Source organism: Kogia breviceps, chromosome 15, assembly GCF_026419965.1.
Source record: "Kogia breviceps isolate mKogBre1 chromosome 15, mKogBre1 haplotype 1, whole genome shotgun sequence".
Classification (NCBI taxonomy): Eukaryota; Metazoa; Chordata; class Mammalia; order Artiodactyla; family Physeteridae; genus Kogia; species Kogia breviceps.
This window is the reverse complement of record NC_081324.1, coordinates 55,851,746-55,866,781: the sequence shown is the minus strand read 5'-3', so window position 1 is coordinate 55,866,781 and position 15,036 is coordinate 55,851,746. Positions and strand designations below refer to the sequence as shown.

Here is a 15,036-nt window from a genome sequence, read left to right as displayed (position 1 = left end):
CTGTCTGTTTCATAAAGTCTGGGCACAGACATTGGGAGAGCATCACTTCCACTGTACTTTAATGGTCAAAGCAGTCTCAGAGTTGGCCCTGATTCAAGAAGAGGGGACATAGCCCACATCTCTCTAAGGGAGGTGTATGGAAGAATTTGTGACTATTTTTATTCCACTATGGGTGACATCATGTAGGGCTTTGCAAGTCATGTTAAGGCTTTTGAATAAAGGCTTTTATCTTAAAAGTAATGAAAAGCCATTTAAGAATTTTTAAAGGGAGAGGATATCACATAATTGGACTTGCCTTTTGAAAAGATCACTCCAACTGCAGTATAAGAATGCACTGGGGGACTTTCTTGATGGTCCAGTGGTTAAGACTCTGTGCTTCCAATGCAGGGGGCACAGGGTTCAATCCCTGTTCGGGGGACCTGAGATCCCACATGCCACAAGGCACGGCCAAAAAAAAGAATGCACTGGAAGAAGGTTATTAAAAACAGAAGGGCGCTTTCTTAGTTCCTCTTTCTCAATCCATATCTTATCATACAGATTCCTGTGAACATTACTATGGCAATTTGGCCTAGGGTAATGACAGTAGAGGCAAGAAAACTGCAGATTCTAGAGATATTTGGATATAAAATCAATTAGCTAACACTCCTTGAAGTCCACTTAGGGCATAATCTTGCTTCCAACCCTAACCCTAACCAAAGCCCTAACCCTAACCCTAAACCTAACCCTAACCCTAAATCTAACCCTAACCCTAACCGTAACCCTAAACCTAACATTGCTAAACTTACTTCTTGGGGACTTTTTACATTATAATCCTGAAACCTAATCTCTACTGTAATTTATGTGTATTCACTCCACACATCAATGTTCACTAATCTCCATGAAGACCGACCTCTGAATAGAAAGTCAGTGGTCAACAGAATAAAATCTAGCATTCTGCTCAATGATATCCACAATTGAGATAACATGTTTGAATTACACTTGCTGGGATTGATCAGATTTTCTTTTAAGACACCTGGAAACACTTGGGAAATATCACTTATTCGTTTGATAAATATTGATTAAGTATGTGCTGTATGCCAGGCACTGTTCTGGTCAAGGGAGTTACAGCAGCAAGCAAGAAAGACCAGGTTCCTGTTCTCATTCTGCTTATGTTCTAATGAGGAAGAACAGCCCAAAACAAAGAACCAAATACTAAATCAATGAGATAATTTTTAAGTAGTGATAACTGCTATAGAAAAAAAAATAAAAGAGAGAGATGGGCCAGAGAATTCTTACTGGGACTGCTCTAAATACAGTAATCAAGGAAGGATTCTTCGAGAAAGTGACATTTGAAGTAAAAGCTGAATGAAGAGAAAGAGCTAGCTGTGGGAAGATCCAGCAGTTTGGGGGAGAGCATTCAAGACGGAGGGGGCAGCAAGTAGGGCTGGAGTGGGGACAAAGAGGAATTAGCACTGCAAAGTACAGAGAGAAAAACAAGTGGCTAAAGCATTTGAGTGAGGGAGAAAGTCACCTGAAATGAAGGAGAAGAAATAAGAAAATAAGCAGGAATACATCACATAGGGCCTCAATGGCCAGGGTTAAAAATGTGACAAGTATTTTAACAATAATGAGATGTCATTGCAGGGTTTTAGTGAGTCCTAGTCATTCACACTTTAGCATGAATTATTTTAACCTGACCCTTTCTCCTAAGAATTACTTTAGATCAACTGAGGTGAGTCATTAGGTGGAAAAAACATTTAGGTAGACTATGAAGATTTAAATGGGGGAGAGGGAATGGGTAGGCTCCACTGTGTGTATATATACATATATGTATGTGTTCTGGCTCACCCTGAATTCCAGGCAATGTCAATGTCAGCCAGTCACCAGATAATGTCTACTGTGTGTCCTAGAAGTCAGCAGTGCTACATGTAGCTTTTCAGCACCAACATCAATCATTTCTTAAATATTCATATTTTTTTAATATTTCTATTTTAAGATAAAGGAAATATCTTCTCATTCTATAAATTTTTGTATAATGTTCATATTAGCTACCTAACCAGATTTAGCCAATTCTAGATTTTCACTATAACATAGTTAACCTTGCAATATAAAAGCCTATCCTGCTATAGGGAAAAGCTTGATCTGGGGTTTAAAAAAATAAGAGAAGTACCTATGGAGTAACAAATCACTAATGTTTTTGTTAAAATAATGTTTACAATTAGAGTTCTAAAGTCCTAACTTTGTTTTTTAATGGACCTTTTTATCCCTTACTCTATAAATGCATTCCTGGGCTCCCATCCACCACAACCCACATCTCCCATAAGAAATTCTTTAGACTTTCTTGCTTTACTTGCATCAAGCCTGTTTCTACACACTGATTAGATCGCACTGTTGTCCTTTCATTTGAGTGACAGTTGCTGACACCATAGTTGTGCACAAAAATAAATATGGCTGGAAAAAAATCAATATTCTGACCTGGTTTCCTGCATAAAGATTGCACAGTTTAAAAAAGACAGGATCATTGCTTACTAAGCCAATGACTCATACGTCTTGGCATGGTTGCCTGACCAAAAGAATGCCAAAACCGTTTAGCTTGTGTTATTAGTTGATGGTCAATAACTGTTATTTCCAAGGTGACCTATGTATAGTATATTTTTGCATATGACAGGTTTAAGAGGTTGTGAAATTACTGGCAAAATAATAGTAAATGCTCAGCTTATTCACATTTGGCTTGTTTGGTTAAATTACAACACCTTTTGTGAATATCTCAGAAAGTATTTGGAAGGTCAAGATTTTCTTCTCTGGGCCTGAGTAGAAAGAAACATCAGTTACGGCCATGGTGTGCCAGACCTGGTTCATACCAGCTGGCAAGAGCCAATTGTTACCTTGTCAGGAATTTTCTAAGTCCATTATTAAACATAGCCATTATTACAAATCAAATTAGACAAACTTCCAATTATAATTATGTTAAAAAACAGAGGTAATAAATACCTAAAACTCTTTACTTCTAATCGTTTGACTACATTTTACTATCCATGCTCTTGGGGGTTTTGTGTTGTTTTGCGGTACGCGGGCCTCTCACTGTTGTGGCCTCTCCCGTTGCGGAGCACAGGCTCTGGACACGCAGGCTCAGCGGCCATGGCTCACGGGCCCAGCTGCTCCATGACATGTGGGATCTTCCCGGACCGGGGCACGAACCCGTGTCCCCTGCATCGGCAGGCGGATTCTCAACCACTGCGCCACCAGGGAAGCCCGCTCTTAGGGTTTTTTATGTCTCCTGTCCGCGTGTGGTGAAATACTACATGATGGTTTTGCTACTACCCATCTCTTCCCAAAGCCACATTCGGTGACATCAAAGCTGGTACCTCGACATAGGCCTTAGTGGGAGTATTTACATAGTGTTGATGTTGAAAGAGTTTTAATTTAATGAAAATAATTTATACAAAAGTGAAAAATAGTTTAACAGCAGATCACAAAAAAGATAATGATAATGAATTTATTGGGAAAAGAGCAAACTGGGATGAAATTCAGTGCATGATTTTGTCAAATCATGATTGATTTGCTGGCTATGAATACAAGAGTTTGGCCCAAATCAACAAAAGTATTCTGTGAGAATCTATTGGCTATATGGAACTTGCAATAAAGAAGACGGTATATTTTATTATGTATAGTTTGTGTACATCATTTATATCGGTAAAACTCATAATACATACACATAATACAGGCACACTTTTTCCTCTGGAGAGTCCCTTATTAAACATTGACCAGACATTACTGGTTCCACAGGAAAGATGAAATTCAACTGGTAACTTAAAAGCAGTTTTTTTCAGAAAGTTATAAAGGAGAGCGAGTTTGTCTCTTTGTGAACATAATCTGTTAAAATCAGTGTGTGTTCAAGCTGATAGCAGTTCGGTTTGCCAGTATGAAAAAGGGTTTTGTTTCCATTTTTCATTTAAGACTCTTCCTGTTTGCAAGAGAACCAGAATTTCAACCCAATGAAACTGTAGACTTTTTTTTTTTTCAGCCTAAGGTATCATGACTATCACATAGGGTTTGGGAAATATTGTTTATTTATAATTATGACTTATAAAAAAAAACTTTCAAAATCAAACTATTGGACCAGGTCTAATTTAGTTTAGTATTTTTCACCTTTCAGTTCACCAAAAAGGCACATGAATATCCAGTCAAGGGTAGTGTTTATTTGCTTCATGAAAAATTTGACAAGCTCAGCCCCTCCACTGACCTGCAGGGGATGGAAACAGCGAACACAGGAGACCAGAAATGGCCTCAGGTCCAATCACCCCAGAAAAGGAAGTTGCCAGATCACACCATGCTTTTTAACCACCTATTATGTATTTCAACAGAAATCCTGTCCCAACACGTATCAAATGATCTCAAAACACAATTTAAGTAGGAAAAATGAGACCTTGGTGTCTTTTTGAGTGAAGTTTTATCAATCCACCATCCAGCATGATTTATCTACAGACCTAGTCGTTCAGACTATTGAGACTTGGCCTTTGTTTCATCCAAACACACGTCAGATCCCTTATTTAAGTGAAAAACGCTCCCAGATGGTACTAGTGGGGAGATGAAGACACTCATGAGGTCTAATAAACAACTGAAAATTACTTCATTTTTGAAGTTGGTATCTGTTTACTTGAATTCTCAAAAAGCCAGGAAAAAAAAAAAATCCAGATCTGAAGCATGTATGTATTGTGAGAAGCCTGGCAAAGGTGATTTGGATCCATTCTATAACTGCCACTTTTTGTTTTTATTCAAGGTGTCATAAAACTGAGTTCTGCAGTTGAAGGTACGTTTTGACAACCACAAAATCAATAACGTTTTGCTTCGAGGTTGCACCGCGTGGCTTTGTAGCTACACCGCTTCTGTGGCCGTGGTGTCTGAAGCCATGTTCTAATTGCCAGCTACCGCCATTCCATCTGTGTTTCTCCTCGTCCTGGTCCCTTTATACCACGCGTTTCTCAGCGCCCCCATGAGTGGCCTTAACACTGACCCCAGAGGCAGCATTGATGAGAGCAAATGTGTTTGGTTCTGTCCCTGAATGGATGGTCTCAGGCCTAGTGCTCCTTAGAGAGCCCCTCCCTCTGTAGCATCCTTATCTGAGGCTGGACCTTGAGTCTTGTCAGGAACCTTGCCCCTCTTCTTTCAGTAGGACCTTTTCTAGAGGGTTTTGGTCCCTTATCCCAATGTAGCAGACATGTTTGCCCAGGATGTCTGCAGTCATGGAGTCATTATAGCTTCCTGATGAGAAGATTAAGTGGTTAAGGCATTTGCCAGTCTCCAAACACGAGGTACCACCCAGGAGGTATTGCAAGAACCAGCTTCCTTGAGTGTCACCCATGTCACCTACACTGGGCAGTCCCCTGGAATTGTGCATTCGAGAAACTGAGAAGAAAATGAAGAGGGATTTAAAGAAAAAGGAGGGTCGGTGGGGGAGAGAAGACACAGCCGTGTTTCACTGAGTAACCCCCAAAATGATGTTAAAAACATCTCATTGTTTGAAATGACTTAACTAGTTATTGGTATAAAATTGACCATCTTTCCCTCAGAGGAGCCTACATTTTGCAAGTAGGAAATGTGTCATTTTCTCTCTTCGTGAGTGTCTATTTGTTGTGGGGTGTGTGTGTGTGTGTGTGTTCTCGTCTATTGGGGATTTGTCAGTCATGCTTTGGAGGGTTCTTCATCCCCACTTAATCAGGGGAGGCTCCTTGGAAGAGGTGGTGGGCTTTAAGGTGAGTTATCAAATTTCAGAAGAGATGTGGCTTCGTGAATGGGCAATGCATGGAGGTGGGGAGAGGGGAAATGCCACGGGGGGTGGAGTGGTGAGACCACCTGCTAGACTCAAGCAAAGGGACTGAGTGGGCTGGAGTTGGTAGGTTGGGAGATGAGAGAGGGACTCGGGAATGTCCCCACGGGGCTGGCACATCCGAAGTGGGGGGCTCTGTCCTTTTAGTGGATTTAGTACCATCATATTTTGCAAAACACGTTAAAAAGGCAATAATTCTGACATTCATGGCAGAAAGTGCGCTGCTCTCTCAAGTAAGGAAGGGACCAGGAGATGGTGCAGGCAGTGGCATTTCAGGGTCAAGAGAGGAGCTAAACGATGTCCTTCGAGGAACGAGGGAGGGCACATGTGCCTGTGTCAGGCCCCTGCAAGGCCAAGCAGGGATTCAAGGTTCCTCTGCACGGAAACACGGCATTTTATTGAGAGATGATGCAAACCTCACCCTGGCTAACAAAACAGAAGACACAGCAACGAAAGCAAGCAGGACCATGAGAATGACTTTGCCTGTGGAAACTCCCAGTGGCAAGTCAAGCCGTGTTTCAGTTAATTATCTGTAGAATTCCAGATACCAGTGGGTCCACACTGGGATGTTTGGATGTGTTATCGAGGAAATGGCTTTGAAGTCAGAGCTTTTAATATTGCCTGCTTGGCCTAAGCACAGTATTCCACTTACAACAAAAGGATGGAAAAACACATTTTTTAAAAAGTTAGAAAGCCAAGAGAACATTAGATAATTTAAACACTATTGTTCTGCTAGAACAATGGCCCCGTCATCATTTTGCTCGTAACTATGGTTACTCCTGGTCGCATGTGAACCCCCCAAACGGGTTTATGGTCTTCAGAGAAAAAGGAGAGTGAGGAAAAAGAAGGGCAGGGAGCAGGATGACTGCCTGGGGCTTTTTCAGGAATATCCTCATCACTCGGAGTTCCTGGGGCTCACAGGGAGTGGCCGTGGGTACCAGAGGTCAGGACTATTTCGACTGCTGCTTGAGCATCTTTTTGGGCAGCTTCTTGGCTGCGGGCTGTAGTAGCTTGAAGGTTTGGGAGCATGCTGTGTTGTAGCTGTGTTAGAACCTGTGTGTCCAGGGCGCCCCCCGGGGCGCCGTTGTTGAGTGGAGGGGGTGTTCCACGCATGCGCTCTCCGTGCATCTGGAAGGGGAGCGTTTGACAAGCATGCTTTGTGGGATGTACATTGGACACTGCTGTCTCGATTGGAAATCAAACCTCAGATGGTGGTGCTCGTGAATGCTTAGCTCTTTACTGGCTATTTTCCATCTGCGGAATGGACTCAAGGCGGCTTCTACAGCTTATGAAGGCAAGAAATATGCAAATCAGTGGAGGGCATCCACTGCCAGAAATGAAACCTATTTCCTTTTCTTTAAAAATGACTTCTGTTCTGGATTATCCTAGAACTCTGAAAATGGCACTAAGGTTTTAGGTAGGTTATCCTTTTCTTTTTCTCTTCTTTTTAAGGAAAAACAATTGTCAAATCATAAGAGAACGTCAACAAAGATTCCATGTGCTACTTCCAACTGAGTATTTTTGTTATGCAGGTCGGTCCGTTCTCTTTTTCTGAAGCAGGGGTGCCCCCTTCAGCATTTTGCAGCTTCATGTAAGCTTCTAAAATCAGCAGAAAGGAAAAAGCTATTTATATCACGGGAATGGTAAGGTTAAAAGTAAATGGGCCTTTCACATTTTAAAGACTTAAAATTATGGTGAAAGAGAAACACATATCAATACTTTCTTTTGCGATGAAGAAAAAATATTTGAACAGGAAAAACTTTAGGTTTGAAAGACATAACTGCAAAGTTTTGTTGATAACACTGATGAGTTCTGGACTCTAATTTCAGATTGATAACCCCAAACTCAGAAAATTGGGGGGAATTCCCTGGCTGTGCAGTGGTTAGGACTCTGCACTCACTGCCGAGGGCCTGGGTTTGATCCCTAGTCAGGGAACTAAGATCCCACAAGACACGCGGCCAAAAAAAAAAAAGAAAAGAAAAGAAAATTGGGGTGAGAGAAACATCCAGACAGCTAACTGGGGAAAAGGAGAGATAGTTGGGGCAATAGCAAGAATTCGATGACAGAATCTTCTAAATATTCCTCTTAAAAGGTATTTTCCCTCTTGAAATTGAGGCAGGAAGAGGCACATATTTCCACAAGTAGGACCAACGTACCAACCTGTCCAAGAAAAATGAGAAGGGAGGTCATGGAAGCACTGAGTCATGCCTGAGTTAGAATTGCCCTGACATCCTGCAGGCATCTTTCCAGGGAGGGAGCGGGGGAGAGAGGGTCCAGCCCCAGCCAGAAGCTCCTTATCCGACTCCCAGCTCACTTGGTGCTGGGAGGCTGCAAGCCTGGAGGCTGAGGACAGGGCTTTGCAACTGATAACCAGGTGCACTCTGTGAGGAGACTTGCCTCAAAGGCGACTTGTTTATCCCTTGTAGGTAGGTGACAATCCGAAATTTCAAAACGATGTCAAATTCTTCTGAAAGCCTCTATGAGGGAATGAAGTTTGGCTTCTTTGGAAAAGTTCCATGTCTTTCAAAATGGGAACAGATGAGCCTCTAGGAAGAAATCTAAGAGGCGAGATGGTGACCCAAGCCCCCACTGTCGATGGCCCCTTTGGAGGGGAGGCTGAGTTTTCAGTTAACACCGGAGGTAACATTTTGATTGTGAATCCCGTGTCTCAATGAACAGCTTCGATTTCATAAACAAAAGCTCTGCTGGGCTTGTGGAGCTTTTGTTTTCCTTTTTTCTTCTTGTCACTTCATTTTATTTAGATAATTTTTTTCTTCCAGTGTTATTGAGATATAATTGACATACGGCACTGTATAAGCTTAAGGTGGAGAGAGTAAGGATTTGATTTACGTACATTATGAAATGATCATCACAGTAAGTTAATGAGCATCCATCATCTCATACAGTTAGAAAATAAAAAACATTTTCCTTGTGATGAGAACTTTTACGATTTACTCTCTTAATAACTTCCATATATAACATACAGCAGTGTTCATTATATTTATCATGTTGTACTTAACATCCTTAGTACTTATTTATCTTATAACTGCAAGTTTGTACCTCTTCATCACCTTCATCCAATTTCCCCCTCCTAACCCCCCAACCCAACTCCCCACCCACTACCCCACCACCACCTCCCCACCTCTGATAACCACAAATCTGATTTCTTTTTCTTTGAGCCTGTTTTTGAAGTATAATTGACCTATAACACAATGTTAGTTCCTGGTGCACATCATGATTCAATATCTCTATACATTATAAACTGGTCACCACTAGATACTTCGAAAGTGTCTTTCTTCACGGTAATGACTCGTGTACCACAAACCCCACAAAGCAGGCACTTAGGACTGTTGTCACATCCAAGGTGATGTTCTCTGTGGCCTCAAGGCCTCAGACCCAGTGAATGGAATGACTCCTCAAGAATAGGTAAAAGTAAAATAAGGAAAAAGTGACTCAATCTTTGTTCCCATTTTCAAAATTCACAACACGCACAGCTTCATGTCTGTATTGTAAATCTGTAAAAATAGAGCTGCTTTTCAGTTATGAAGTGTTGATCTGACCTTTCATGTGTGTTGAGGAACGAGATCCTTTGCTTAAGAAATTCTGTTTTCCATAATATGACATGCAGTGTTTCCAAAACTGCCCCAGTCTCAGTCTGTTTGGACTGCTATAACAAATTACCATAGATTGGGTGGTTTAAACAACAGAAATTTCTCTCTCATAGTTCTGGAGCCTGAAAGTCCAAGATCAAGTCCCTGGCAGATTCTTTGTCTGGTGAGGGCCCCCTGCTGGGTTGCAGACAGCTGACTAGGGAGCTCTCTTGTGTCCCTTTCATAAGGGCACTAATCCCATTCACAAGGGCTCCCCCCTCATGACCTATTCACCTCCCAAGACCCCACCTCTTAATACCTTGGTGGTTAAGATTTCAACATATGAATTTTGGGGGGACATAAATATTAAGTCCATAGCAACACCAAATGAATTTAACATTTAAAAAATATTTCAGGGCTTCCCTGGTGGCGCAGTGGTTGAGAGTCCACCTGCCGATGCAGGGGACGTGGGGTCGTGCCCCGGTCTGGGAAGATCCCACATGCCGCAGAGCGGCTGGGCCCGTGAGCCATGGCCACTGAGCCTGCGGTTCCGGAGCCTGTGCTCCACAACGGGAGAGGCCACGGCAGTGAGAGGCCCACGTACCGCAAAAAAAAAAAAAAAAAAAAAAAAATTTCAAATGTATTGATATCATTCCCTCCCTAGATGAATTTTGTTCTTGTCATTGTATCTTTCTTTTTTTGAGCAAAGCCATATACTCGATACATCAGGTTAGACTGTGGTAGATCCATTAACAAATAGATAGCTGATTGGACCTCTTTCTAGTAATAAATTTCGGATAAAGATTCAGTATGTTTACTACTGGAAATCAAAGCAAAACATCTTTACAGACCTTCAAGTCAGAGAGCTACAGAGATAAGGAAGGGCTGCCTCCAGGGAAAGAATCCCTCCCCGTTCAACCAGAGTGAAGGGGGGCAGTGTGTCAGGGATCTAAAAACAGAATATTGTAGAAACTGAAATCAAGACTCAAGAAAGTTGTTTCTGCAAAGACACCCAGACCCTCTGCCTGCAGGGCTAACCTGGACTCTGGATCAACTGTACTGAGCAATCAGGGTTCTCTCCTCAAATGTATTTTGCAGAGCATTGTTATACTTTTGGTGAAATTGTACTATTAAATAACAATGTCTCTGGGAAGAATGAGCACTGAGCTGAGCATTTACCAAGTAGCTTCCAAAAACTAGGACCCTCCTGAAATGGCAGAGATAGAGCCATGTGACCCATAAAATGGAAGTTGAATTTTGCCTAAATTGCAGTCTTTGTTGGGATGACCCTCACCTTGGGAAGAGTTCACCTCAAAGAACCAGTGGCAGCATTTCAGAACTTTCTCACAGTCACCTTTTTGTTTTGTGTTGTTTTCCTTTTTCTCCTTCTCTCCTTCCCTCTCCCTCCTCCTCTATTCCAGCTGCACTTCTGTTTCTGCTGTGTCACAGAAAGCAAAGTAGATGGCCCTTCAGGCAACACAAGGCCAACTACTAACTGGATGGGTTTGGCAAGTAACTACTTGCCTAGTTATCCAATAAGATGGAGATCTCTATTGCCTGGGGCAGCTGAAAAGACCAAACAAGCTGATATATGTAAAGGACTTAACCTAGTGTATGGTATATACAGTAGGTGCTTCTAAGCTCTTGTTCTCTTCTCTACCTTTCCCTCTCTCTGCTGACTTCCCAAGCTGCCCTGCAGCCCTCCCTCTCTCCAGGGTCCAAAGATCTAGCCAACAAGTGATCACTTCCACTGGATTATAGGGTGGCATGCTGCTGAAAGTGTCATTTTGGGCAAAGCCATAGAAAACAACCAGAATAAACCTTTGCTTCTCTGCTTTGAGAGAGTTTTGAGGGAAGCAGCTCCTCAGATGGGAATAGAGTTCCTTGATCACCTCACAGGAGCTCCGTGCCCAAGTGAACAGGGCTGGGGTCCAATCGCAACCCCACTTGGAGGTGTTCCCATCAGATGGGATCATTCCCTTACCTGCTCATCCAGTCCTGGGTGGGGTGGGGAGGAGAGGAAAGGTTTCACCTGGTCCAACAAACAAAGTGTTAGGTAAACACTGATTTTATCGATATTAATAATGTTTTCTTATGAACTAGTTTATAAGGTCACAGTGTTCCTGAGTGTGCTGTTTGTCAACACTAACCAAAAATATGGAAGTTTTTGAATAAAGAAAACTAAAGAGACAACAACCACAGCCATCCAAAGAGCAGACTTCTATAAATCTTTACATCTATAGCCAAAAACTAATAGTCTGTGCTGAATAAGCAGTCTTGAGTACCTATCAAGAGATTAGCATAACTCAGAAGACAGTTTGCTTCCAAAGCACCAAAACATACCCTTCACCACCCTCCCTGGGGAAGGAAATAGAAATTTATAAATCAAAGGCAAGCTGTAAAGGAAAATCTGCCAGTTTAAGTCACTGATTTATTTCCTTGCTTTCCTTTTTGTTTTTTAAGAGAGTAAGTTTCAGTGCTTATGTGTTGACTATTTTTAGCAATCTTCTGGAAGTTTGCAGTGTACACAAAGCTCTTACATAAAAAAAGAACCAACTCTATTATGCTGCATTAAGAAGGCAGCTTTTAAGGACAGTGGTCTAATTTGCAGTCTTTGAAGTCAATTCAATAGTGATTTCAAAGCCACTTCTAGTATTTTGGTTCCAAATTTAGAAAATGGCCTTTATATTTTCAATCTAAAATTGTGGTCTGACCTTACTATTAATTTTGGAACACACCATAATTTAGACAACTGCTGAAATCACTTAAGGCTTTGGTTTGGAGTATGAAGCTGGAAAATCACACCCTCTTAAATTACCCATCACATCCATTAAAATTAACTGTGAAATCAACTTGATGTTGACCCTGTGTGCATTTGGTATTCAACTAAGATGCTTACCTATCTAAATATTGCCACAGCTGTATATACAACTGTTTTGTTGAAGCCATTAATGCTCTAAGTTGGAAGAATACACATTATGACTTTAGTTTGGGTTCACTGAGGAAGAAGCCAAAGCATTTTTACAATAATACGTCAGTGAAATGCAAAATCAGATACCAGTCCCAAAAGCTTTATGGATCTGAAATGCTTCGGAGATATGTATGGATTTTTAGGTGTTTCCTAGTTTTAACCAACATGTATGCTTAGGTGGAAACAGAAAGCTAACGTATACAGCTCTCTTGAGTACAGTTTTTCTTGAACACATGCCTGTTAGGAGATACAGAGGCAAGTTTAATTTCCTTTTAAGCCTTCTGTATACCATGGTTGATTTTTTTTTTTTTTTTTTTTTTTTGCGGTATGCGGGCCTCTCACTGTTGTGGCCTCTCCCGTTGTGGAGCACAGGCTCCGGACGCACAGGCCTAGCGGCCATGGCTCATGGGCTTAGTTGCTCCACGGCATGTGGGATCTTCCCGGACCAGGGCACGAACCCGTGTCTCCTGCATCAGCAGGCGGACTCTCAACCACTGTGCCACCAGGGAAGCCCCATGGTTGATTTTATAGATGGCCTCCTCAAGTGTAAACTCCTAACACTGAGTTTGGAACACACTCTATTGAGGAAAGTATAAAGCAGTATAAAGGACATTCCTAGGTTCAAACTTTGTCCCCATAACTCCTTGGCTGTGCTGTAATCTGAAGCAAGTTACTCTCTGAATCACACTTTCCTCATCTATAAAATGGGCTTAAAAGTACTGAGCAATCCAGATGATTAAGAGGCCTATATAAAATGAGCTCCTGTTGAAGTACCTAGTAAAGTGTTTGGCACATAGGTATTCAATATATTTTAGATGTTTATATATATTGTTTTGTTACTGTCTTTATTTTTATTGCATTGGCTCAAAAACTGAATTCTCAAAATCAATGCTTCTACTTTTGCTTGATGTTATTTTGTAAGTTTTTAAGAGTAATGATCGTGTGCCTAAGTAATTATGAATTTGGTTTTTTTTACTAAATTGAATACAATTTTATTGCACGTAACCTAATGGAAATCTAACCAAAGTTAGATACAATCAAAATCACATGGTACTTAGGAAAAATGATCAGCATGTCTCCAAATATCCTTTACTCCACTGTTTTCCTTCCTTCATCTGGTTGTTAATGTGGTTTAAGTTCGGAGCATTTTTGTTTTGTTTTAATATTGCTTTGGAATAACATTACTCCAGTAAATGTTCCTCAAATTAAAAATAGAACACTTTAAAAAATATCACCCTAGAATGATTTAGAACATACTAGCCTTTTCAATATCCTAGCACTTGTAGAATATTATATTTATAAGGCACATTGAGGGAAAGAATTCAGCCTGCTTGAGGCCTATGGCAGCTGGCACAGACTTTATTTCCAAACATATTTTATTACTTTATTGTTCTTAACCTATTAAGACAAAATTAATAAAGTTATTAAATGCCTGCATTATGCCATGTCTCATATGAGGCCATGAGGAAAGACAGGTGAACCAGAGGTAGTTCTCCTATCTAGAAAAGGTGGCATCTATGGAAACAGATCTTTACAATTTCATATAATAAAAATGGAGTAGTAGGAGTAGATTAAAGGAGTTACATGAACATAGAAGTCAGCCTAGGAACTCTGCCTGGGGATCAGAAAGATGCCCCAGCGAAAGACGTACAGAAGGCAAAGCGGAAGCGGTGTATCTGCAGGTGTACTGAACCCCAGGGCAGACAGACCCCGGCCGACACCTCCGGGAATCAGATGCGGCCTCTCCCAGGCACGATCTCGCCAGATGGCAGGAGGGAGCGGCTGGGATCCTTAGAACGGGACACATGTAAGTGAACATCTTCCAGAATGTGTGGCTACAGTGAGGAGCTCTGGTCTCCGTGATCCCACTGAGCACCGGGGTCTAGATGCTAGTGGAAACAGCTCTCAGAGAACACCGAGCAAGCAGCCCTGCACCCTGGAGGTGAAGCTGTGAGTTTCACCCCTGCACCTGGCTTTTGCCTTAGGCAAATCTTGTCCTCAACCTGCATGGATTTGTTGTTGGGTTTTTTTGTTTGTTTTTGTTTGTTTGGTTGGTCGGTGGGTTGGTTGGTTTTTTTGGCCAAGCTGCACAGCTTGCGAGATCTCAGTTACCCGGTGTGGACTGAACACAGGCCACGGCAGTGAAAGCCTAGAATCCTAACCACTGGGCCACCAGGGATCTCCCAACATCCCCTTTAGATACATTTGTCTTCTTTAAAAATCTTTTAAAGAATTTTTATCATTTTTTAATCTACGATTAAGTATGTAAAACTCATTCAGTTTATGATTAGCTATGATTCCTTAGTAATCATACATATTTAGTACGTATGAAAGTGTTTTCAAATGTAATGGAATCTTGTGAATGGCAAGTTTAACAATTAGTGATGCTAACATAATGCTAGTTTATAACATCCAATTAAATTTTTATTAGTTTTGATTTTGCAATTTTTTAATCTGTGGTTTAGTGCCAGTAACTTTTTTCAAGACTCAAATATTTCGTATCCTCTTGAAAGGCTCATAAGCTGAGGCCTGGTGTCTCACAGAACATAATCATTGTAATACCTGTTCTGTGCCCTTATGGGATTGCTGTGGGGTTAAGTGGGGTGAGGGACTGAAAGTACTTCTGAATCTAGAGTGAAATATAAATATTTGTTATCGTGAATATATTG

General features: G+C 41.3%; 1 protein-coding gene across 14 annotated transcripts in view; it reads left to right on the top strand.

The window, feature by feature from the left end:
- The window catches only part of DLGAP1 (DLG associated protein 1), an 858,632-nt gene that overhangs the window by 743,006 nt on the left and 100,590 nt on the right, over positions 1-15,036 (top strand). For 7 of the 14 annotated variants that reach the window (XM_059040830.2, XM_067015962.1, XM_067015964.1 and 4 more), the window contains one exon: positions 4,760-4,789. The exons of the other annotated variants lie outside the window; for them this stretch is intronic. In XM_059040830.2, coding sequence (XP_058896813.1) covers positions 4,760-4,789 — 30 coding nt within the window. The remainder of the gene's footprint in view (positions 1-4,759; positions 4,790-15,036) is intronic. 14 annotated transcript variants of the gene reach the window in all.